Source organism: Temnothorax longispinosus, chromosome 11 (assembly GCF_030848805.1).
Source record: "Temnothorax longispinosus isolate EJ_2023e chromosome 11, Tlon_JGU_v1, whole genome shotgun sequence".
In the NCBI taxonomy this organism is placed as follows: Eukaryota; Metazoa; Arthropoda; class Insecta; order Hymenoptera; family Formicidae; genus Temnothorax; species Temnothorax longispinosus.
The window spans coordinates 5,987,470-6,013,204 of NC_092368.1; the positions used below are offsets into that span (position 1 = coordinate 5,987,470).

The 25,735-nt window shown below is 42.2% G+C and overlaps 2 protein-coding genes across 8 annotated transcripts in view; both read left to right on the forward strand.

Moving 5' to 3' along the window:
* Window positions 1-20,597, forward strand: part of LOC139821559 (uncharacterized) — a 29,910-nt gene extending 9,313 nt beyond the window's left edge. For 5 of the 7 annotated variants that reach the window (XM_071792704.1, XM_071792697.1, XM_071792700.1 and 2 more), the window contains 13 exons: window positions 3,229-3,496; window positions 7,442-7,539; window positions 8,478-8,630; window positions 15,131-15,256; window positions 15,406-15,645; window positions 16,369-16,497; window positions 17,195-17,324; window positions 18,330-18,452; window positions 18,908-18,997; window positions 19,408-19,537; window positions 19,761-19,979; window positions 20,149-20,240; window positions 20,457-20,597. In XM_071792704.1, coding sequence (XP_071648805.1) covers window positions 3,230-3,496; window positions 7,442-7,539; window positions 8,478-8,630; window positions 15,131-15,256; window positions 15,406-15,645; window positions 16,369-16,497; window positions 17,195-17,324; window positions 18,330-18,452; window positions 18,908-18,997; window positions 19,408-19,537; window positions 19,761-19,979; window positions 20,149-20,240; window positions 20,457-20,597 — 1,938 coding nt within the window. In that variant the 5' untranslated portion in view covers window position 3,229. The remainder of the gene's footprint in view (window positions 1-3,228; window positions 3,497-7,441; window positions 7,540-8,477; window positions 8,631-15,130; window positions 15,257-15,405; window positions 15,646-16,368; window positions 16,498-17,194; window positions 17,325-18,329; window positions 18,453-18,907; window positions 18,998-19,407; window positions 19,538-19,760; window positions 19,980-20,148; window positions 20,241-20,456) is intronic. The other 2 variants (XM_071792698.1, XM_071792702.1) reach the window with 1 other exon arrangement.
* A 354-nt stretch (window positions 20,598-20,951) lies between these two features.
* Window positions 20,952-25,694, forward strand: LOC139821561 (uncharacterized). The gene has a single exon (XM_071792706.1). The coding sequence runs from the start codon at window positions 20,952-20,954 to the stop codon at window positions 22,866-22,868; it is 1,917 nt and encodes a 638-aa protein (XP_071648807.1). The 3' UTR covers window positions 22,869-25,694.
* Window positions 25,695-25,735: the final 41 nt, after the last annotated feature.

Consider the following 25,735-nt stretch of genomic DNA (forward strand, 5'->3'; position numbering starts at 1 on the left):
GCAAATTCAAAAGAGCCAATGAAATTATCAGGAATACCCGCTTTGTAATCGCATCGCATTCCTCCGTTACGTTCCCTTTAGCATCAAATTTAATTCTCATCGATCATGTGACGTTCGTCCCAGATTGTTGCGCATACATAGAGGGAGAGAGAGAGAGTGTTTTGTAAAAATTGAAAATTAGTATTCGCATCAAATTAATTTAAAGTTTATCCTTCAATCGATCAGACTAGATGAATACGATCCTTATTTCCTTGAATTTCCGCACACTGGGATATCAGGTTCAATCAAAGGTAAGTCTTAATCTTCAGGATTTTCGAAAGAATGGGGGATTCATGAAGATGTAGACAGACTGTGTTCCAGGAAACAAGGATAAAAGTGGAGAATATCGCGTAGATCCTCCAGTTCTCGTCCCGTATCGTCGGCATTCTAATCCTCCCTCCCGTCTCTTCCCCCGGATTTCCGGTCGCTCAACTCGTTAGTGACACAAATGCGATCCTTGCATCGCATCGCCGGGGATGCTTCTACGATGTTCTAGGATGTTGGCCGACGCGAAACTCGAGAACACATTTACCGTGGAATCGAGCCCTATATACACAATGGCCAACAGCGGCAACTCACTCACACGTGTGCCATGTCTGCGTGTTCGCCTTCCTTAAACGCATCGTGGAGTGTAACGTTAATGTAACTCACAATCAGTGGTTCCCAAAGTTTTGCGGATGTCGCTCCGTTGATACTGTAAATTCTCTCATTAGTTGAACTCCTATCATTAATTGTAAAAGAAAAAACTGATACGAGATAAGCCGCCATTAAGAGATTTGCTCGAGACCAGGAGATGTTTTATTTTAATATGATTCCTATAAATCTATTAATAACAAATTATTTACAATTTAGAGGGAAGATGCAAGATCGATTCGATTTAGAATAAATCGATAGAAGCTCGATCTTGAAACAGAGTTGGCATCATCGATAACGTAATGTAACACACAGAGAAAGAGAGGAAGGGAGAGAATAGAAGCGCGCTACTGCAATTAACTGCCTGCGGGGTGGTTACCCCTCTCTTGTCCTTACCGGCGAGGCAAGCGGTGACGACACGCCATTAGATTATGCATCAACGTTGTTGCAGTGCAGTTTATTACCGTGTTACTATGCACGAAGGCGAAGGGTAGAACGAGGATATACATTGTTTGCAACGCATCACGACCCTTTGGCTCGAATGGTGGTTTCCTGAGATTTTCAAAGGACTCGAAGATGTACGGTATTCTGTAACTTTGTTCCGGAAAGGCGGACAATCTTAAACAGCCAAGAATCCGAATATTCAAAAGACGAAGAGTAAAATAATTCTTAAAGCATGTAAGGTATCTTCTATATTTTAAGAAGTATAAAATTCCAAAAATCTGAATATTCGAAGGGATGAAACAATCATTTTTTTATTTAAATGGAATGGACGCAGGAGTCATTAACAAGCCATACAAATTAATGAAGGGACTATGAAGGGTTTATCGATTCTTTTCCGAGGCACATTAGGTCTCTTTTTTCCATTCCAATGCGATATTAATATCACGGCGTCTATTTCACCCTCGTTTTACGACGACAGCGATTTCCTCTCGTTGACGAGAAGAGAAGAATATCGGCGAGTTATTAATTTCTTCTTCTTCTTAATGTGTAGGCACGCGTACAAAATCAGACGCTATTCAGAGAGATAGTGCCGTTCCCGATAGCAGCAGCTTTTGACGTTGCCATCTTCGAGATTGACATCAAAGACTCGCAACGAAGTCAGAGACTCACTCGTTGCGATCGCTTAACCCTCCCTCCCCCTTCCTTCCTCTGTCTCTCATGAATTCTAGAGATAACGAGGCGAGGGATGAAACGGAACGCAAACCACGAATACAACTATACAAGTCCCTTTATTTTACCTCCGGGAACTTTCCTCGCTGTGAGAATTCTAATTCCCGCTGCGTTACGATTACGCGAGAGGACGAGGCATTTCGATTTAACTGTGGAATATCCGTGGCAGTGAAATTGATCTACTTCAACGCGCAGCTCTTAAACTTGCTCGTCGAGAAGTTTCGAAAGATAATTGGGATCGAAATGAACTTTTATGTGAATAAAACGACAAAATCTTTTTCGTTCGTTATTTCAAAACGAACTTTGTGAATTAATCAATTTGAGGCGTTTATTAAAAAATCAGGCCACTGAAACGCGATCTGATTTTTTATAAGCGACGAATTCTTAACTCTTGTGATTCTCAATAGAACGTGAACGTCGCGGTCGACACAGATGTTAGATATTGCTGTTCTTGTTTTATTCCTCTTCAGAACTAGATAACGCAGAAAAATAGGGTGCAAGAACACAAAGAGAATAACGCTCTAGTTGTGAAAAAAAAGGAAAAAAAAATAAAAAGGGGGAATTACGTGCACATTTACGTGGCGCTTTCTGTTATCGAGCTCGAATTGCATCCCCAAGTTCGCAATTGCGAAGCTTTGAACGGGAGAGACTCCCTTTTTTTTCCACGGCGTAGTCGACTGTGACGCATCTCTATTCTCGCGTCGCGTTTAATTACGGAGACCCGCCGCGCCGCGCCGGTCGGCTCGTTATCCACCAGCTTGTCATTATTATCGCAATCGCGAAAGTTCGGACGTGCGGGACGACGTATCGCCGACAAGTCGGAAATAAAAGCTCGCCTCTCATCGAACAATTCCAACGAGCAATTCCGCGACGCACAATCGAGCTGATAATGGATTTTTAATCGAATTCCTCGTGGCTTCTGAATTCCAATTACGCGACGATTACATTTGACGCATCTGAATTGTTAAATCGTTCTGTCTCTGGGCTTTCACAGACTGTTGAGTAATCCTTCGCCTATTGGCAGATTAGTACGGATCTTTCGTTTTAAAATCTTAAATCCTTGTATTTCAAAAGTCCTAAATCATCATTCCTGAAAATCATCGAATTTTAAGAATTTTCTAGGAATTTTCTGGATTTCCACTTCGAATCTCACTTGGTATGCATCCTCAAACAAACAACTAGATTCACCTCTTGTAACGAATCATAATTGTGCTTGTAATTATTACGATTAAATTTCGAAAATAAATTTTCGAAATCCCTTGCGTATGTGCATGACGCATGTTGACTGTAGATATATATGTTTGTCTCTGAGGATAATTCTTTACAAATTCAAAAAAAATCGCTCGGCGACTAATAATTTAATTTCCACCGCGGTCCTTTCAGTATGTCGCCGCGCAACGGTTCCTGCGTGGCGGAAGTGAGTTCCGTGAGGAGCCTCTCGTCGGACGATGTTTCGGGAGCCAAGGCGAACCGGAAGAAGTCGTGTTGGGCTCGCGCGACCGATCCGGCTCACCGTCGCGGCCGACGGATCCAGTTGCTCCAGATGCTGGTGCTACCCTTTATACCGATCCTTGCCCTGATCGTGCAGACCGCCAATACCCTCCACGACATCCTGATCTACCGCCAGGAGGTGTCTGACATAGAGACGCAGGTGAGCGAGTCGAGTTGTCCTTGTTGCCCGAGTCAATAATTAATCAATTCTATGTTTTTATATTAAACTTCGCAGAAACGATCATACATTTCTTCTTTATCCTCCATTTGAAATTTTTTTACCTGGCTTTAAGAGTTTTAAGTACGGTCTACATTCATACGATGTGATCCTAGTTTCTGAGAATAAAATATCGGGTGTAAAGTTCGTCCAAGAGTCTATATATTAAAAGCAATTTAGCCGACAGTTCCGCCGCGTCTCGCTTATATATATTTTATGTGAGTTTCGCGGAAACTCCAGTTTTACAAATTGCTAGTTCAGCGTTGTCTGAAGTAACGGACGAAAAGCTCCACGCGCACGCTTACGTTGCGCCCTGATAATTATGTAAAGAGCGCAATTAGGCTGGGTTGGTATAATTTACCGGTGATCGATCGACGGCGGCGGTTCGTTTGAGGGTAACGAGAGGATGAACAAATACACCGCACCTACGCGCTTTTACGTCTGCGAATAGCATCGCGACATAATGGAGGCGTTTCTACTTGAAGTGCGAGCCTCGCGATTATAATTCTCTCTTTATTTTAGTTTAAAGAAGCAAAAAGAAAATACATGATTCTATAGAATCCAATATAAGAATGTGAAATTTAATTAACACAAGATGTTACAAGGGCAATAGAGGTCTCATTTTCAAATCCTTTTTGCAACACTAAGGGAAGACCTAAAAAAAAAAGAATTTTATTGTCACATTATAATTACAAGGACGCGGTAATAATGTAAAAGTAATTGCGGAAAAGAAATTTCAATAATATCTTTTACTAAAAACGCGATAAAGTCTAACTTAATTCACGACGACAGAATAAATAAGCGACTCCACTCGTTCGCTTTGTGAGATCGAAACGCGAGCTTTGATCGCGACATGCGATCGCAATTTCGCGATCAAGTGATAGAGTGTCGGTATGTGTTCATCGGTCTATCACAGAGACGCGGATAGCTACAGCGGCGAACGATTTCGCTCTTTCCTCTATGGGGATGAGGGAGCGTCCGCAGGGCCAGGGGCTGTTGTTAATGAAAACGTCGGGCGCTAGTTGGAAATCGCGTCCGATTCGATTTCCGATCCGAGCGGCGGTGTCCGGCATGGCGCAAGAAATTACGTTACAGCCATTCTCGCGCGACGAGCCGGCTATTTTTATTTTATTCTCTCACGCACGTTCGGATTATCGACTCGCATATACACGCCGCCGCGCCGCCATCATCGCCCTTTTGCTACTTCGAAGCGAGGAGCGCTTGCAAGGGATGATGAAATAAAATAAGAAGAGCGCGTGGAGACGGGGGGATAGTACCGTAACTGATGTTTAGCTTGCCATCGCAGGGAAAACACAGTTGAAAATAGCAAATTTTTAATTTATAAAATTTTTCTTTGATAAACATTAAAAAAGGATATTTCATTTGATCCATAAAAAAATAGGACTGCGGTAGCTCAGGAGAATCTCCACCTTTTATTTTTGCGAATTACTTCAGTTTACTACTTAAATTATGGTCAGTTTTATTTAATTCAAGATATTAAATTCAAGTTTCTTGTGTAATTTATTCGATCTCTTTAAAGGGGTTAATTCTGCCTGTGAAGAACATTTTAATATTTATAATTAGGAAATTATACAATCGTAATGTATATGTTAAGATACCAACCGCTTTCTTAAATTTATGTCAATTTTAAAACTGCCATAATGAATTTAATTCGAGCAGAGTACATTAAGTAAAGAGTGAATTTTGATCGACCATAATCGCGGACCGTAGTTTTAATTGTAAATTATGCGTCGCTCTCCCTCGTTGTCGTGAAGAGAAAATTTCCACTGTTCTACCTAATCGCCCTGTCCACAAAGGTATTAGACACGACCCTCCTGGGAGCGAAGGGCGGATCAAATAGAAATTCATCGCGATGGGGTGTTGGCCGCGGGAACAACGGTCTTCGATCTCGAGTTACTTGTTTGACGAGTGTCGTAAGAATGGTTGCCATTGTCGGCGATGTCAGATATACGTATATTTACGATTGTACTCGCGCTTCTCTACGACCGACGAGCGTTTCGCACACCCGTCGGCACACCCCCTACAATTCAACACGGCGCGAGAAGCTTGGAAATTTTTCTTTCAGCTCGGACCAGATTTAAGAAGATTCCTGAGCATCTTTTTTTAAGTATTTTTACTGTAACATTTGTTAATTTGTTAATGTAAAATTTTGTTGCAATGAATATTTAAATTAACATTCGTTGAGAATTTAAATTACGTAAATCATTTTACATACCTTTGTGATGGCAAATTAAATGAAAACAGAACGAATGAGTGAAATACAGAGGAAATGAAAATGTGAAACCGGAGGCTGAAATTTACGGAATAATCTGGAGCACCAGAAAATTATGAAAAGGGAAAAGAAACTTTGTTGAATTATATATTGTTTGTTGAGTTAAAAAAATTTATGATAAAAATTTAAAATAGATAAATTAGAATTCTATATATAAGAAGGGAATTAATCAAGGTAAGATTTTATCCAAAAAGAGTTCCACGTATCTAAAAATAAATAAAATCGATGATATCTTAAGGAAACAGAGATGACTGCAAAAATCTTTGTATATGCAATATTTATAAAATTAACGTAAGGATTCGTATATACAATATTAGAATTAACAAATTGTGAACTTTAAGTGTACGCGAGCGGCGATTATTAAAATCAGCGTATTACGAACTCCTACCTCTAGAGCACGTTCGTTCTGGCTTTACCCTGATCCTTACGGTAACTTTGCTGAGACTTCGTCAGAGTAGGACGATCTCTGACCCGGCTTGTGATGCTCTGGCTTAAAAGTTCGTGGCACGCTGACAGAGCCGCGGATTATTCCGCTGTATACGAGCGCTTTATTGGCAAAGAGCAAGTTCGGCGGAGAACTTTCTATTATAGTTCGTGAGTTTACGAAGGTGCTAAGTCTTTGACGAAAGATGCTCGCTTGATGAGTCTCTGGCAGGTTCTTGTTCGAAAAGGGGCGGGATAGATCGACGGAACGTCAACGGCGCTTTGGTGGGACACCTAATTGCGATTGCTGTGCAATTTGCAACCATGATAATAATTATCTCGGGTCGTAAAGCGATTTTACCACCAGCGTTAATGCAATATCGCTCGTTCTCGCGAGCCGGTAGATTGAAATGGAAACAAGGACGCGCTCTTAAACTGATGAGATTCCTTAATGACTGAGAATACGCAATCAAACGGGCGAAAACTTGTAAGGGATCCTCGCGACAGCAGAGATTTACGACACTGAAGTTCAGCCGTCTCTCCAGTCGAAAAATCTACTCGGAAATCCAAAGATTTGTAAAATCGAGAATTATCAAGGACCTTTGAAAGCGAAATTTGTACATCGACGAATCTCCATGAAATGAAATATTCATCTACGGCAAAAGATGCAAGAAATGAGACGGCATGTAGGACTATCTGTTTCAAATCGTGAATCCACGAGCAGTGGATAAGAAAAAGCTTCAGTGTGCCGTTAGAAGATATTTTCTCTGTTGAAGTGAGATGATCGCGAGCCCTAAGGGTGATAACGATATCTTCGAGACACTTGGGGACTTGAAGTGGCCACTCGATATATGTTCCGCGAATACTCGGTCCTATCGTGTCTTACAATTAGCCTTGTTATCTAACGGAAGTTCTGCGATAACCATTATCCCGACGAAGGCAACTTTGTTTCTTTCGTATAGGAAGTATCCGATGTATCAATAAATTAGGAATTACGAAATATATATTCGAATTGAGATAGAACAGCGTTCCCTTAAAAGGAATCATCATAATCAAATCATCAAATCATTTTTCAAAATATTTCTTCGTAAAAGTTAAGGTTCCACGGTAATAGCCGTAATGGGTGCGTTGCTTATGGCGGTCGACATGTGCATGTTCGATGACAATTACAGGTGACGATAGCGACGGATCTGGGCAAAATGGTCACCAGAATGCAGCTGGAAAGATCCGAAGTGGCTTTTTTCATCTATACCAACGGCAACACATTAAGGTATGCGTTACTAGCTATTTTTCCAGTTTCCCTCGAGAGATAACTTGTATTTTTGTTGAAAACAAGATACGACAGCTCGTATTTTGTTTTCGAGTTTGTCGCTTGTCAACATCAACCGTGTTTGATTAGACAATAATACAATTTAATTCCTTCTTTAGTTTCATTTTCTTGCATTCCTGATATATCCCACGTAAATCGCTCGATCAGAACATTTGAAAGTCCCGTCGGTCCCGACCACGTGATCGTGCCACAGCGACGAAATGTGAAATCTTTTCCTCGATCGAGCGCGAGGAAGTGCTTTCTCCATCGCATTTCGCGTGATAAGAACGAATGGCTTTCTCAAGTCCCGCAATCGGGACGAGACGCGCGGATGCGACACGTTTCTGCAAAACAAACGCCTCACAGAATACTGAAGTAGTCGTTCGGAAAGCTGTACGAATCGATTCAAAATAAAACTGCTGAGTACACTTTGTGCTTATGTTGGTTTTATTTTAAATATTCTCGTGACGTATGTACACCCTGATCTCTTGACAGATTTTCTTCTGTAGAAACTGGGCTCTCGACACTTTTTAAGCAAAACTAAATAAGAGACGATCGAAATTTGCAGACGTCTATGCTTCGAAACTCAAACGAAAGTGTCCAATTAACGACTTAATCTACAGATCAGTTCTGATATAAAAAATAAAGATGATTTCTTTGTGTAAAATAATTAATAGTTTTTAATTTATATTCAGATGCATTATACTTTTTAAATTCTTCCCGTGATTATTATCTAAATTATATGTGACAATATAACGTACATATACTTATTTCTCGGCCTTGTGTTATTTTTACGTGCTCGCAGCGTACGAACCATTTTGCCTGATGCGCTTAGAGACTTCGTCCCAATGAACTACATCTTCCTCCCTAATTCATTTTACCCTATGCCCAACAATTAGGTCGAACCTGACGCAGAGATTCGCCATAACCGACCAGGATCTCCACAACATGAGCACGTGGCCGCTGGTGTCTGTGCCCAGGGACGAAAGCAAGAAGCAAACATACGACGTGGTGAGCAAGGAGGCCTTCCAGGCACGCCTGGAGGACTTCAGGTAAATCGAATCGATCTGTACGACGAAGGTCGTCTCCGAGCATCGCCCGTCACAAGGCGGCCAACAACCGTGAAATCGCGCCCACAAAATTCTGACTCGTTAGGTTAGCTGACCGACTCGCTCGGCTGAGTTTCGGACAGTTAAGCGAGACACGCGGAGGAGACGATAAAAATTAGAAGCTCAACGAACGACGAAGCCTGTAACGTTGAAATTGATAACTTCGGTTCGCGATTCTTACTTCGTCCAAACAATCGGCGCTCCTAGCGTTCTCATCGGGCTTGATTTAATTTTTAATTGAACGTTGCAAATCTAAAAATTCATCTAACGCGCGGTGCGTCGAAGAAACTTGCTAGACGTCGCAGCGTTACAGAAGCAAGTGCAAAAAAAAGTCAAGGATAAAATTCCGCGTCGCGTATATCCATGCGCGGGCAATCTTTACCTAATTAACTTAAGAGGCTGCCCCGCGCGCGCGAATATACACCCCGCAATAATTATACCGCCCCGGCGCCGCGGCGTGGGAGACGGGCGGCGACGCGACGTTCTTCGCAGGCGTAATTATTTGGACAAATTGCGGCTCTCCGGCGCAAGCGGGTGGTAGGTGGTATCGCTTTGAGTGTCGGTAACCGGCGGTTAATTCTCATGTTGGCTTTTACCCCTTTTCCGCGCGCGGGATATGAGCCATCCGCTGGTATGGAAAGTTACGGCGGAAGCCCCGAGTCGTTCCCTCGAGCTCTCGTTCCGACACTTGTTGAATTTCCATTCAGAGTACGAGTGGGGAATTCTCCTCTCTTTCGCTGTCTCTCCCTTTCTCCCGCGGGCCCGTGTCCCTGTAAATACTCGCGCCAGACATCGAGTCGTCTAGCTCCCGCGAGCGGGAGCTCTCGATATCCGATCGAAAGTTCGAGAAATGCTATATGGTTGGCAAAAGCGAAAGTTTCAGGAAAAGCAGATTTTCTTAATGTTTCACTCGCTTTTAATATTAACCTTTGTTGTGCACTCTGGGGTAGAAAATACCCCAGCGTATTTTCAAACGCGTTTTTCTAATACGTACAATGCGAATCGGGACCTGTGCTGCCATTTACCTGTAGTTTAGGAATAACACTTCAAGATCCTATACATAGTTTCGCCCGCCCGGCTTTAGTCTGCTCTTGTCAGTGGTGAGAAGTTGAAAAACGCGTGATTTCATAGCAATATAAATATACTTTTTTCAACTCCGCTATAAACTAATATTTTTCCTTGAAAGTGTAGTATTTCAAGAAAGTAATCCCGCAAAAATTATTAAAAAATATTAAAAATTGAATTTTTTATACATTTTTAAGTGAAAAGTCCATTTTTCGGTTTCTTTAGTTAACATATCATTTATAATTCTTTTATGTTGCAAAATATTAATGAAACCTATTAGACCTTATTTTGGAAGCTTTGAACAATAGCCAGCAATTTTGTTTCAGTCAAAATAACAAATTGTACGTCTGTAATAAACGTTTAAAAGTGACTGTGGTATGAAATACCCCCTGTGCATAATACGTAATTTCGAAGAGGTGTGCACAATAAAGGTTAATTATCTACTACCTCAATCAGTTGTGCAATATATGTTCTAAGGGAAAAGACTACTTATTTCGCTGAAAAACATCTTTAGAATGAATGTGATTAAATCAAAGTATATGTAAAAAAAACATTGATTGGCAAGAAATTTTTTATTATTAGGAATTAATAAAATGCCGAGATAAAAAATCAAAATATGCAAACTTTTATGCGGACGCTACTAATAAGTAGTAAGTTTGAAAGGTCATCACGATGCTCTGAGTGCATCCGCTCTAAAAAATTCTCCATTAATTTTTTGTTTTATTTTCTTTATTTTCTACATATATAATGTATAAACATAGGAAAGTACTGGAATTTCTGGGCGTAGATAGCGACACGATTCGATAATGGAAGGTGGCGCATCGGCAAGCGATATTTCATCGTTAATGCTGAACGCGCGTCGCATGCATAAGGAGAGACCACTCCGCAGCGACGAGGTGGTGCAAAGGGGGTTGCTATATCAAGTGGTACATCTCGAACGTAAGATAACGCGATACGACGAGACCGCTGCGGTCGTATTTTCTCATGGTGGAAATAGGACGGGGCGAAAAGGAAAACTGACCGTCCGCTCTTCGATGTATCGATAGAGGGAAAGAGAAACGAGCGAGATATGATATATATCTTATCGACCCCATAAGAGAAAACGGCGATGTATGAAAATATACGAAATTTTTTATCTTGCTGCGTGGGGTGCTCCAACTGTTCTTCAGAGCCAATGATAATATCGCTTCAATATTTTATGCAAAAACGTACAATTCTTTTTCTCTTTATTTCTTGTTGAGGGAGAGGGAGGGAGTTGCGTTGACAGAAAAAAGAAAAGAAACGCGCTTTTAACAAGGCAAAGTTGCCGAAGCGGCAGATTGTGGCGAGAAAAAAATTTCATTATTTTTAATTAGGGGCTTTAATTAGAATGAAGCGACGCCACATTTTCACCTGATAGCGCAACTAGCGATTTCTTCTCGAAAATATTGTGTGATTGCATCGACGAGCGAAATGTTGCAGCTTTCGGAGTTTGCGTTTTGCAAAAGGTTTCGCTTTGACGTTTGAAGAGGGGTATTTTGACGATGAAAAATTCTCGGAAAAATTCCTCAGGCTGCGTTTAATATTTCGATGGCATTTCGATGGCAAGTGACGATAAATGTGACGATAAAATGCTGGCAGATTTTTGAAGCCGTGTCCTGAAATCGATTCGAGTATAGTAAATCATTAAACGCGATTTAAATACATCTCGCTATTAACATAGAAAAACTTTAACATAAAAACTTTTTAATAGAAGATTGTTTAATCCGTAATCTTCCTCATTCGAATTTCAAAACGGCGTTACAGAAACCACTGACAAAAAACACAAAAACTTTGCGTTTTAAAAGTCTTATCGCTCTTCTGCCTTTTGCGTAAGTAAAGGAATTGACCAACGAAAGTTTCTCAATTAAATAATTTCTTGGTCCGTTGACTTCTCAATTTAGGATTAAAAAGTTCCGTCGCGCGTAGCTGACGCACTTATACGATCGCTTTAAACGGACGATAGCGCCCGTTTAAAGCGATTTAATTAACGTAATTTCGGCGACATTGAGCGACAGGGCAATTTAATCGGAAACGCCCTTGTACACATCTCTCGATTAATCCTTTTCTCCTGTCGTCTAATTATATATGTGTAACGGAGGGTCAAAAGGCGTGGCGGAGATGAGCGAGCGGCGTGCACACGCTTTTATAATAGTCACCCGGCGTGTCGCATTCGACTTGTCACATCGATCGACGATAAAAATATTTAACCCTCAATACCCTCATCCCCCCGTGCTTCCGCGGCTGAGCGGATCTCGCAGATCGAAAATACAAATGCCTCCGACAATCTTTTTAACTTGCAATGCTATAACGTGAGCGAGGGTGCTCTCTCGAAATACTTGGACTTGGAATATTGCCGGATTTCGTGAGGAATGACAATTTGTGGTATCGCTAGTCGTTCAGACAAGAAAAAAAAAGAAACAAGACCAAGAGAAGAAAAATCCACGATTCTATCGCTGACTTTTATTAATTACGCAATAATTGCAGGTTTTCTTGGTCAGTTACGAAACGCATTACGCAAACGAAAGAAATAATGGTTTCTTTCTGTTCTTCTTTCTTTTTCTTTTCGTGGGATGGTTCGTTTCTCTGTATACTTCGCTCCATTGAGTGAATTCCACTTTACATATATGTATAGTATATGCGGGCACGCTGGAATCGGGCCGATTTCCACGTGTGTCGCACTCGTGGCAATATTTATAAAAGGCACGTTTTTCATTCCGGCGGAGCGAAAACGGCGAGCGCGAGCCGGGCGGCCTGGCAGGCACGTACGTCCGATAAATCGATGGGACGATAAAGTATCGATATGGAAAGGCTGGTTGCGCGCATCCGGTCGCTGACGGGCATGAAGACACAGAATATTTTGTATGAGGCCGCCCGCGCTCTTTGTCCCTTTGCCTATCCCTTTTCTATCGATATGACAATGCGCAAGCTGATTGTAACTTGTGTCTCGAAATTGTGCGGCGGAAACTTTAATTTCGGCCCGGTTTTATCCACGCGGCGTAATTGCAAAATACCTCAACCGTACTTTCATATCTTTTACGTCGATTGAAAATATTGAATACGCCGTTATCGAGTATTCGCTACTACCAGCGAAAATGCGAAAGGTCACAATGCGGAGACGAAAACATTTTTCGAAGTAATTAGAGCGTTCTGAGGCCGGTTTCGATAACCAGAGTTAGCGTTTACATTTCCTTTCAAAAGGATAATCTAGAGAAAGCGGGCGTAAAACTACAAAACAGACTGGTCTACTATTCGCAGCTAAAGGTACAAAAAAATTGTGAAAAAAATAGAGATCGGCTGGTTTAAAAACTGTTGACACTATCATTATTAAAAGGCAAATTCTCTTGCTAAGAACAGTTTCGTGGCCTTTGAGTCCTTAAGTAGAAACAGTCCGTCAGGTGCGTCTGCTTCGTAAGAGAGATTTTCGCGCCGACATCGAGAGATGTATCTCCGCCGACCGAATGGGGAGGAACAGAAACAGAAATAAGGCGGAAGGACCCGCGGCGGTTATCATACGACCACGCACGCGGAAGACACGTGGCGCATCTATGTCATCCCTCGATACAGCCGATAGATAACAAGACACTAACGATCCTCTGACTTCCTCGAGCCTGCGGGAAAAGGGCGGGAATCTTGCGAATTGATCGATGCGGAAAGCCGTAGCAGATTCCTACGGACTTCCTTCTTATCATGCTCCTTATGGAATTTTTATTTGACGACAGTTATTAAGAGAGACCTTCGTCTGAAATTCCGAGATACGCTGTGTTCAATAACGGGAGTATTCTGTGTCTCACTTTCTCTTGAATATTTAATTCTGATATAAAGATACATATATTTATCGATTTCCTTATCCGTTATAATTCTATATATTTACATCTTCGTCGTTATTAGTTAAAGTGTGTTACTTTACGTAATCCTTTATTCTTAAGAAATTTTTAATCACAGAATAAAGCCTTTTTTCCTTCCTTGTATTTCGTATACTCCATATTTCTCTCCTCATTTGCTGTCCGGCCAGTATCACCGATGACACCGATACATCAAAAAATTGTCTACGTTTCCTTCTGTTACTGTCATTCGTGATTTACATCTCTTTGCTCGGGCTCTTAGGAGATATTATTTCGAAGTTCGCAATAAAGGTTTTTTTATCCCACCGTATCTTTCTTCCTCCCTTCGTCCAATATCCGCTTACTTCTTCGGTTCCTTCCCGGTTCCCTCCCTCTCAACGCGTTCGTTTACAATTGAATATACCGGTAATTGAATTTGTTTACCGTCTACTCGCCGCGTTATTACTCGCGTTCGCTTCTGCCGTGTCACGATACGCTCGCGCTGCAATTATTCTTACGCATCTTCCTTCTTTGCGCACGAGAGTAGTCAATCTCAGAAGAACGCAATAAAGCTGTCTATCTGTCCTTACAATAAAGTTGTCTACCTTTCTCTTCGTATCATTGCTTCTCTTTCGTTCTCCACGTTTATTCTCTCCCTCTCTTTCTCTTTGTCTCTCTGTCTCTTTCGCTCTTTCTCTCTTGCGTTCTCTTTATGAGCAATGGAAGAGGTTGTCACACATGAGCGCGCGAGCGCCCATTTGGAGCAATAGACAGTATTTTTAGACTCTTGTCTTTCTCTCTCTCCTCTTCTGGCTCTGACTTTCTCTCTTTTTATATATATCTTCTTCTCCGCCTCTCTCTCTCTCTCTCTCTCTCTCTCTCTCTTTCATGCATACACTTTGTCTATCTTTCTCTTTTCCTTCCCTTCGTCGTTTGTCCACGTCTGGTTAAATCTCGTCGACGTTGCGCGCCGATCAAACCCCTCGTAACAAATGCGAAGGTCTACGTCGCTGATGTCATTATCGACCGACATTCCGCCACGTGCAAATCGCGGCTCGCACCTGTCCGAAGAATCGCGCGTGTTCTTTTTTTAGACCATCGCTTCTCGGACGGGGGCGAGATCGTCTCCAGACGAAGGTAACGAGGGAGAAGAGGCGTCGTCGGGATAAATATTGAAGTCGAGATATAAGTAAAGGTTGCCCGCGTCGTTCGTTAAAAAAACATATGGCTCCGTGTACCAGGATCTATAGGAGGGAAATTTCGCGGGGGAAGGACGAATGTCGACCTACAAATAATCTCGAGCGTGTGCGAACTACGTAAGATCACTGGATCAGATTATTCCACGCGCGATGCGTGATTCGCAATTATATTTAACATTTCACATTACGACTGTTACTTACTTGTCTCGACAAGATTGTGATTCGGAGATTACCTTCCCGACATATATATCGATCGCGTTTTATGTACGTTTAAGACATCGCTGCATCCAACAATCATCGCGGTTGAGCGCAAAGTTCGTTTGTTCATTTCCCGCAGGCAGAAAATAAGTTCGGAGGAGAGCAGCATTTCCGAGGTGATGGCGTGGTACACGAGCGTGAACGCCGCTATGCTGGACCACCTGACTAATCAGATCAAGGAGACGGACAACAGCGGGGTGTGGAGGTAACGCGCATTATCGACATCGACGTCCCCTTAAAGATCGGGGCGGAGGGAGACGGCGGAGACAATAATCCGGTGGCCGGATCTCGCGCGGGGGAAGAGAGGCGCGAGAATCCGCGCGATCCGAGATACACGGGACTCTTCCGTTTCAGGTATCTGATAGCCTTCAAGAATCTCCTGCGGAGCATCGAGAGCCTCGGTATCGCCTCCGTGGAGGGGATTAATTACTTCGGCCGCGGTCTCCTTTTTGGCGACAACTACGTCAATTACGTTCGCCACGAAGCGTTGGGCCGCGACCTTCTGAACGCCGCCCTAACGTACGTGCCTTCCCTGAAGAAGTTTTACGATGAACTTACGCGCACCATGCCCGAGTACGACAAGATCAAGGCAAGGTAAAACGTTTCTCGCGCTCCCCTTTCGCGTCTCGTGATCGCGCGGCAAAGTCTTGTTGGAAGGAAGTTACTTGTCTTGCGTATAAATCTTCTGCAATATATGTACATATTTAGACGGAGGGAAAAATTTGCCCGATCCTCTTTCCTGTGACATTCTTCAATAAAACGAGAAAATAGAATTGGTTTATTCTCAATGATATTTTTTCGATGCACAACACTGTTATTATTAAGGGATGAAATTTAAAACTTAAGTTAAATAACATTTTGTTATTTTTAACTACCATGTGTGTGTGTCAAAATTTATTATTTAAACACAAAACAGTATTATAAGTTTAACTTCATTAGTTAAATTGACATTGTTTTAATTAAATTAACGACATATTGAGTAAGAGCAATAGCGACTTATAGAAATGATTTAAATTGACTCAAATTGAGTATAATTTGACGCTACACGAATTTAACGGTAAATTATCGAAAAAAAGCTATACTTTGATTACAATTTTGAAAAATTACACATACTTTTTACGTGAGGATACTTATAAATTAATCTCCCTTGTATTCTCGTGAGAAGCTGTAGATTCTCGGGCAATTTGATCATTTAGACGAAGTGTTTCGTGAAGGCGCCTTTATGAGCGTCGACGGCGTAACGTAACAGGCCGATGATAGATTACGGCAATAAGATAGCGGGCAGACAAGACGAAACGTTTTGCATTCCTTCTTTAGACGGGATGAGATCCTGCGGAATCAGAGGAGGGAATCGAGCGTGGAAGACGCAATCGCTTACTTCGACTCGATGGCCACTTACATCGACGAGCTGCGTAAGCTGCAGCGGGAATTGCGTCACATGATAAGGTAACGAATCTTTATAATGGAATTGTTTCTTCAATTTATCTCGGCGAGACTCATAAAACGACGGGAAGCTCATCCAAACCTATCTATCCACGTGAGACGAGTAAACACGATATTCGATAATTGACACCACAATTGGGAAAGTATCGATTTCTTGCTCCGCGGGGCGAGACGATTTGCAAGAGAAAGTTCTCTTTAGAAAATATTCAACGCGTGATTAAATGTACTTTATTTCGAAACGGAGGATGTACGGTCTCAGTCATGTATGAATAAACAAATTTATGTAATTGGGCCTTAATAAATTGCAATATTGCAATCGACATTCCTAACAACAAAAGCAAAAAAGTTTTTCAATTTCATGTTTTTCAATTTCTTAATTCCGATGAATCTCGTACTTCAATAAAATTTTGCAATTTCGTTAAATCTCTAAATTTGGATTTTAATAAATTGCAGTACGTCAAATCAGTCAACGTTTCTAACAATAAAGCAGAATTTTTCGACATTTTGTTCTCTCTCAATAAAATTTAGTAAATTTGCTTAATCTCTTTGATGCCGAATAGATTGTACTCCGTTTTGTAATTTATAGACGATAATAAGTTACAGTATTTATTGTCAATAATGTTTCATAATTTTGAATAATATGATTTTTAAATTACATTATCTATAAAGTATGTTGATCATATGATACAACTTTCACCAGGGATTACGTCAATTCGACGTTACAAGACGCGAGCAACAAGGAAGTCGCGGGGATCGCTATCGTCGTTCTGGTCCTGGTGGTATCCCCCATCATTATCATATTGATGCGCAACGCCGTCGCCACCATTCAGGTTTGCCCTCAGCGATTTAAAACCGTCGATTTGATTTCCTTTCATGGTTACATCCGACTCTCTTTTATACGTGACACTCGCAGTAATTTATATACAGAATGTGTGTATCGCGGGCTTCAAATTTTTATCGCGGACTTTTTGGCAAAAATTCAGCACCTGATTTTTCTTTGATTAGACTATAGCTATCTCAGGAGTATATGTTTTACTAAAATATCTGAGCGATAATTTCTGAGTTACAAGTAATCGAAGCTGAAGAACGAATAAAGCTGCCTACAAGAATATTTTTTTCAATTTACGGAAAAATAAATAACATTTTCGACGGATAAATTCAATGGTTCTTTTTATTGTTCGCCTAAATTAAGTCCAACTCGTGACAATACGATTGTTTCCTAACCGTCATTTATCAAAGTTAACTTTGCACATTTTATCGGATGTAGAATTGATGTGAACGGCCATGGGAAAATTTCCCGACCGTACGTTAATTACTTCGCATCGAATCCCATAACTCGATTCCGAGCTCTCGAGGCCACGAGGTCGTCAACGAATAAACGTCGCGTCGCGTGACTGACGTCTCAATGGAAAAACGGTTGTTGAAGTCTAGGTCGCGATGAGAGAAGTTTCAGCGTCTAAACAAAAACGTTTTTATCGCTTATCGCTTAAAGCGATAAAAACGTTCTATTTACAAAGAAAATTATTAAGCGATATTAATCCGTCAGTCACCATTTGTTATCAATTATTTGCAAAAAAAACAAACATTTTTTGTAAGTATTAAATCTCTTTCTGCAATGCTAGAGTAATCCACTCTTTCTATTTTAAATTTATACGCAATAAGCTGCTTCGCCTTTGAAGTTCTAATTTTAATATTTTAATAATTTATATTTTTTACATTGAAAAAATCTTTTTCCCTAGACACAAGAGAGAATATTCTCGTTTTTAATATCGAATAATATGATCTAACTGCTATAAATCTTTGTCTTTATAATACGTTCAACTTGCTAATTACAGATGTATGCCGCGAATTTGGCTCAGAAGGCCCGCGAACTCAAACGCGAGAAGAGAAAGAGCGACACGCTGCTCTTCCAAATGCTTCCACCTAGCGTTGCCCAGCAACTCAAGCAGACTCAACAGGTCAATCTTAGTTGTCTCGAGTAGTTATTTTTCAAGTACCTCGAATAAATAATTTGCAAAAATTTAAGAATCTATAAAATGTGTTTTTTTTCCGCCGTACCCGAATGTGGCTGCGCGATATTCGATGTTCGAACGATTATTAGAAATCTTACATCCTTAAGTTTCAATCTGCATTTTTATCTATAAATCTCAATTGTAATTTCTAAAATCACAGCAGATCTAGACTTTTTTTCATAAATGCTTTATCTTTCTAGAGTTTTTAAATCAGAAATTCTTTGATCCTTAAATTTCGCAGTGTCATTAAGTGCTCTTTCAATTTCAACTTTTCTCTTGGTCCGCGCTCCTTCTATAAAATGATCGATCGTGAAGAATAACGAGAAAACAAATTTTTTCATTACCTGCAACCTATTCACCTTCTGCGATCGGTGGATTCATAAATTTTTTTCGTTCATCAGGTACCAGCGGAGTATTACGAGGCGGTGACCGTCTACTTCAGCGACATAGTCGGCTTCACGGAGATTGCCGCGGAGAACACGCCCCTCGAGGTGCGTCCTTGCCCGTTCTGTTCTGATGGAAAATGATCGATCGATTCGAGTTTCCAAATTACGGGAAAGTTCCATCGAGCGATGCTCTTGGTTGTTGCCGCGGTGATGAAATTGCGCACATACCATGCGAATTCCCGTAGGACATACGCAAGGACCATTCGAATCGGATGCGTAGCAATTGATCATGCATCTTCCTACGTATCATTCCCATTTTGTCGTTTTCATTATTTATCGTTATACTTTCATCGTTTATCCGATTGCTCGTATTATTTATTTAATTCTATCTGCGATTGTACCCAGCCAGATTTAATTTCCCATTTTACGCGCGGAATACGATGGAACGTAATGAATGATTCACGTTCAGGATATTGGCGCAACACAGTGAAAAAGTCATCCGGCGTTTTTTCCAGGTGGTGACATTCCTCAACTCGATCTACAAGCTATTCGATGCGCGCATTGAGTGCTATGATGTCTACAAGGTAGAGACTATCGGGGACTCCTACATGGTCGCTTCTGGTCTGCCCGTGAGAAATGGTAAAAGTACGAAATTCTCCCCCAGCTCCACATGTTGTCTTGAAGCATGCTCGATGTCGTAATAGTGCGGCACTTCCCTTTTTCTTCGTGCACATAAATTCCTTAGTTCCTAAACGAATAAACACATAAACGTTTTCCTCTTGCATTCTTACACTTCAGTGTTTGCTGTTCTTTTGGAGATTTCTTTCTTCGTTTAATACATCTCTTCGCGATTTCGCGTTCCTCTCAGGTGACAAGCACGTGTCCGAGATCGCCACGATGGCGTTGGATCTGCTGGCGGCTTCGTCTGTGTTTCAGGTGCCCAAACGTCCAGGTGAACGACTGCAAATACGAAGCGGGGCTCACACCGGGCCCGTCGTGGCCGGTATCGTCGGCAGCAAGATGCCCCGTTACTGTCTCTTCGGCGATACAGTGAACACCGCGAGTCGCATGGAATCGACCGGCGAAGGTATAAATAGCCAAGATTTTAAGATTAAGCTGTTAATGAAAATATTTTTCACATCTTTTATTTTCTTCAAATCGATCTCCGTGTATTCCATGTATTCCACTTATATATCTATACTATATACCATTATGTTTCAATATACTGATTAATTCTCTATGCTATTTTACCCCAGCTCTGCGAATTCACATCAGCTTAGAGATGAAGAAAGCACTCGACGCGGTGGGCGGTTTTAAAATTGAACACCGTGGCCTTGTCGACGTGAAGGTATTTTAATTGTTCATATAAATCAATTATTACAATATTGATTTTTCTTCAATTCCCACCGACATGACTCTTTTCCGATTTTATTATACACATATATACATCGTCCTAAGAACGTTGAGATAAATTTTAAATTAATGGATAATTAATTTTTTTATCTATAAATTTTGGGTCTTGCTCTTCCGGCGCGAGTTTCATTTCTGGCTGCGCTTTCTCCAGGGCAAGGGCCTCATGGACACGTACTGGTTAGAATGCAAAGACGGCGGTATCGCGCGCGCTGCCGAGCTTGATCTGCCATCGTTCTTCGAGGACGTGCGACCGGTCTTCATGCGACGCCTACGTGAGGAAGGCACCCTCTGATGCGAGCCGTATTCTCGCCGGGACCTCTGGTACCTGAACCGACGCCCGAACCCGTGTATCGTCCGGCTGTCCCAGCCAAATCTGATCGACCACCTGAAGCGACCGGGCCAGGGCCGCAAGAACCGGTTGTCCACTCCGAATCTACACATCACCCCCGTCAAGGCACCGCCGCAATCGCAATCGAGCATCGAATCCCAGGATTCGGGCACCTACGAGTGCACCCGCTCGACCACCCCTTGTCCACCGAGTTACTCGCCCGCGAGTCAACGCAGCCGTTACTCGCAGCCGAACCTGCCGACCCTGTTGATCTCGTACGATCGGCGATCGGGCGGCTCGCCAGACCGTCGCATCCGCATGTCACAGCCGACCCTCAACTCCAGCCTGAGCGGCATCAATTCGTTTAACTTCGTCGGCATGCACCGCGGCAGCGCTGGCGGTCGTTTGTCTTACACCAGTCTGCGTGCCGCCTCGGGCGACAACAGCATCAACGAGGAGGAGAGACTGTCGACACCAAACGTGCACGCCTTGGGTGGCAGCGGAAGCCCCCGTGGCAGCCTGACGATGGAGCGGAGTTCGTCGCGGCTGTCGCAGCCGGACGTACGCCGATTCATTCTACGGCAAGATAAACGCGAGCGGCTGTCGCAGCCCACTCTCGTCACCGGCGATTACTATCCCGGTCGAACGCAGCAGCGACTATCCCAACCGTGCCTCAGCAGCGGCGGAATCAGCATGCATTCACCCTCGCCGCCACCCTACCCTCTCAAGCATAAGAGATTCGGACCCGCCGTCCTGCAGGCAAGTCAGCGCGACCGTCTGTCGCAGCTGGACATCGGCGCCAAGTATCGAAATATCAAGGACCTGGGAGGCGGCGGCGGCGGCGGCGGCGGCGGTGGTGGCAATCTCAGTGCCGCGCAGGTCAAGTTCAATCGCGATCGGTTCTCGATACCGGAGCTGGAGACGCAGAACGACCTGCGGTTGATCGCCGGCACGCCCAAACAGCGCTTCAGTTTGGACAGCCAACTGGCGAAGCAGCGCTTCAGCTTAGACAGTCAGGACAGCTGCAAGTCACGGCTGCTACCAATCGCCAGCTCGCCGATCTTTGAGCATCAACAGATGAAAACCGAGGAGCTCATGGGGCTGACGTCTGACAGATTAAAGAGTCCTACCTGCGAGGGTCTGCAGAGCGTGATCGTCGCGAGCACGTCACCGATCTTCCCACCCGGCGAGAGGCGATTTCTTGCGCCTGACTTCCCATTCACGGGCAGGAAACCGTCCAAGTCACCATCGCCACCCAAGTCAGAGGTCTTCTCGTTTGCAAAGTCGGCGCGTTCCGGTAAACCACCGCCGATTCCAGTCCGGGAGAGGATGTCAGTGCCGGAGATCAGAAACTCGAGCTTGCGCCGACTGCTGGACCCGCCGGCCCGGCAGCGACATAGCATCGCCGGTGGTCTGAGGCAATCGCTGCTGTCGCCGGTGAAGCTGCCAGAGTTCGGCACCGGTGGCAGGAAATCGCCGCGATACTCGATCGACGACGCGCTCGAGAAGCTGAAGAGGATCGAAAAGGAGGAAAATCGACGGAACCAGGAGGCGAGCGAGAGGCAAGGAATCAAGGAACAGGATCAGCAACAGGAAAAGGAACCGAAGCACATTCAGCGGCACTATTCGTACACGTATGAGACGCCCGGCAGCGACGAGAGCGGCAGCGCCTCGACGCTCGGCAAGCTGAGCGTTGGCGGAACGCCGAAGCGCAAGTTTCTCGAGAGTAATTTTGACGAGAACGAACAGGTGATCACGACGGTGATCGAGACGGAGATACCGATGATCTTGCCGAGCACGCCCGGCAAGTACGCGAAGAAAGCGCAGGCGTACTCGAGCGATACGCCCAAGTGGATCCGGAAGTACCTGGAGAACGAGAGTTCAAAGGTAGTAGGCAGAAAGACCTCCACCGACAAGGACCAGATCGTTAGATCGAATAGCCGTAGAAGCAGCCGCAGAAAGAGTTCGCTGGAGTCGATCGAGGCAATGACGAAGAAGCCCGAAGAGAAGAAGGCACGCTCTAAGTCCGCCAGCTGCGAGGAGAGAATTATCAAGGACATCGCGGAGCAAAAGGGCGTGAGAGAGACCTACGTGAGGATCGTGCCGTCCAGTAACGCCCAGCAGGAGAATAGATACGAGGTCGGCGTGGAAACCACCGCGACCTCGTGGACGAAGACCGACGGTCGGGGTCTCTACGGCGACGACACCGACACAGACGATTCCACGTCGATTTAAACAAAGGCAGGAGGTTTCGCATGTCACCGCCATGAGAGGAATCCTCGGTCTCGATCACTCTGATTGCCGCCATCGCTAAACTGTTGATCGGGCACGATCGATCTTGAAGAAACGAAGAGAATCCAATTATTTTGACAAATGCATCTCGGAAAAAGCGTAATGGAAAATATGTTACAGTCATCTTGCAGATTTTCTAAAAAACTACTTAAAAAAATTTCAATCATAGTTTACGTCATTGTAAAAATTTATATTAATAATGAAAATGATTGGAGTGATCAAACCATGATTCTTTAAAATTTTGAACGGATTCGTTTCGATCATCATTGAATTATTAATACACATACCATTAATACACTGGCTATTGTTATTTTCACAAGTATATCAATTGGAATAATTAATCAAATAATGCATTTGATATCAATTTATTTGACTTATTAATTATTCAACAAAAGTTCGGTAAAAAATGTTAGAAGAAAAATGTTTTATTAGTATTACATCGATACGGTCTCTTGAATTTTCGGTTTGAGAATTTCCGTCTACAAATGAGGATGCGAAATTTAAATAAGAAATCTTGAATCGGAATATCATCGTTGTGTAATATATTCAACAAGAATCTTTCAGTTACAATTTACACAGCTGTGTTACGTAAGGGACTGAAAAGAGAATGTACACTGCGTGTACCTCAAATCAGTGAAACGAGAATAGCACAAGTCAGACCGCGATCAAGGCAGACACGAGGAAGATCTATATACGCAAGGAAAAAGAAATGATCTCGAATAGAAGTCTCCGATATTTTGTACTTAATACGCTGCGCTCGACATCTCAGCGGGATGAATCGGAAGTGAAAACCGATTGCGGATACCTATTTTTGCACAAACAGAGAGGACCACGATACGCGCGATATTTCGCATGCATTCAGCCTAAATGATACTCAGATCTGTGCTTCACTGACCTTCTCGATTCCGAAATGATTTCTGCTTTGTATATATCTCGAATAACCAAGAGGGAAACCAGAAAGGATAATATAGGGCGATCGAAGAGACTCGCGATACCAAAAAATTTTCTTCTGATCCCCATCGTTAAAATCGTACGACACAATGATCGTTGGATTCCGTAGATCTTTGATATACGTGTGTTCCAATCGAATTTCCAAACAATCGCGTGAGACCGTTCGATCGTTTTGCATATAATGTCTATTTTGTGCACTATTTTTATCAAGCTTGTAGGGACTAAATGTAAAGACAGTCACCTTGTACATACATCGATGAAAAGAGTTATAAGTTATAATATACTGCTGGATGTCGATCGTTGCTGAATTTATGAGATCATTTAACCGTCTTGAACGTACAAACTTTTCATTTCTCGTTGAAAAAATATTTTTCGCTTGCAAAAACCGTGCCGGATTTCCGTGATTACATATTGTACTGTTAATCACAAAATCAATTTATTCAGGATAATGTGCAACGCGCGCGGGCGAATGCTCGTTTTTGATGATACTAGTCATTATAACATGATTTTACGAGCAATCGGATATATATATGTAGGGTGCTTCTGATAAAATGCCTTTGCAAAGATTTAATTAATAATTAACAGAAGAATAGAGTATATATTCTTTTGGCATTTGTGATTTTTTTATCTAAGTAATTTTATATTGTTTTATTTTTACTTTTAAATAAATTATATATTAAATATTAATGTTTGACGATCTATAAAGCACTTCTTTAAACAATTTTATTAATACCTCAAAGTTTCAAGTTTCTTAATCTAATTTTTATTTTTAGTCAAGCTTATCTGTCACACACCATTTATGAATAGCTAGAGAAATTTTTAATAGAAGACGATTTTAACACGTTAAGTCTTATGATTTTTCTTATTAATTTATATTACTCATATACTTATTATCTATTAAAATTTTATTATTTGATATCATTTTTAAGTAAGATTTTCCTGATCACCAAAGTCTCTCTCTGTTTATTAAGAAAAATATTAGAGATACGTTATATTTAAGCACCCTGTATGTATACACGCCTAATATTCCGCGCGAATATTCCGATACGAACGTGAATGTGTATTTGAACGTTGAGTAGTTATTATTTCCTTTAGTAGTATGTCATTTTACTCGTATATACTACATGTATTATATGTACGGCATTTAATACATGAGTAGAGATGTCAAACATTAGTCGAAATATGCATAGAATGATAACGTTATACTTTGTAAAAAACGTGCCCTCTGATGTGTACACCCGATTATATTAGAAATATATAATCCATATTGTTATAAAGCCTGAAAGAATTCTTCAAATCCTTCAAGCATATCATTTATCTTTTTATATCTTTTTACAGCTTCGTACATATTGTTAAATTCACATTTTTTATACACATTTTTATGCTATATAATTTTCTTACGCTCCTGTTTCTTTGTCTTGGTTAAAATTAATTAAGAAACCTTCCTCGAGAGTGGCCACGCCGGCGTTTTTACTTGATACTGTTTTATTGGACTGCTTGATACTCTATTCACATCTATTTTCAACGTTGGAACTATTTGGCATACCCATTTTCTGGCACTACCGATGAAGTCTCCTCACTTGGTACGTGTCCGTGCTACGCGCAGTGGCAGAAGGGAGGGAAGCGGAGAAATGGCTGAAGCAAGGAAGGCGGAAGGAGATGGATGAATGAAAGACGAAGGGAGGGGAAATAAATGAAATGTAAGGTCGCATATGGCCAGGGCGCGTAGGGGAGTGATTTGTAAGAGGTTTGGGTACGTTCCTCGTAAAAAACGCTTTGTAAACCCTACGGGGATACACAATAAATCTATAATATCTATCTATCTAGTCCCGAATGTAAAGGTCGCTGACCAAGTTAAC

What these genes read in the sequence shown, in the direction of transcription:
- LOC139821561 (XM_071792706.1), top strand. Translation starts at nt 20,952, where the DNA reads ATGTCACAGCCGACCCTCAACTCCAGCCTGAGCGGCATCAATTCGTTT.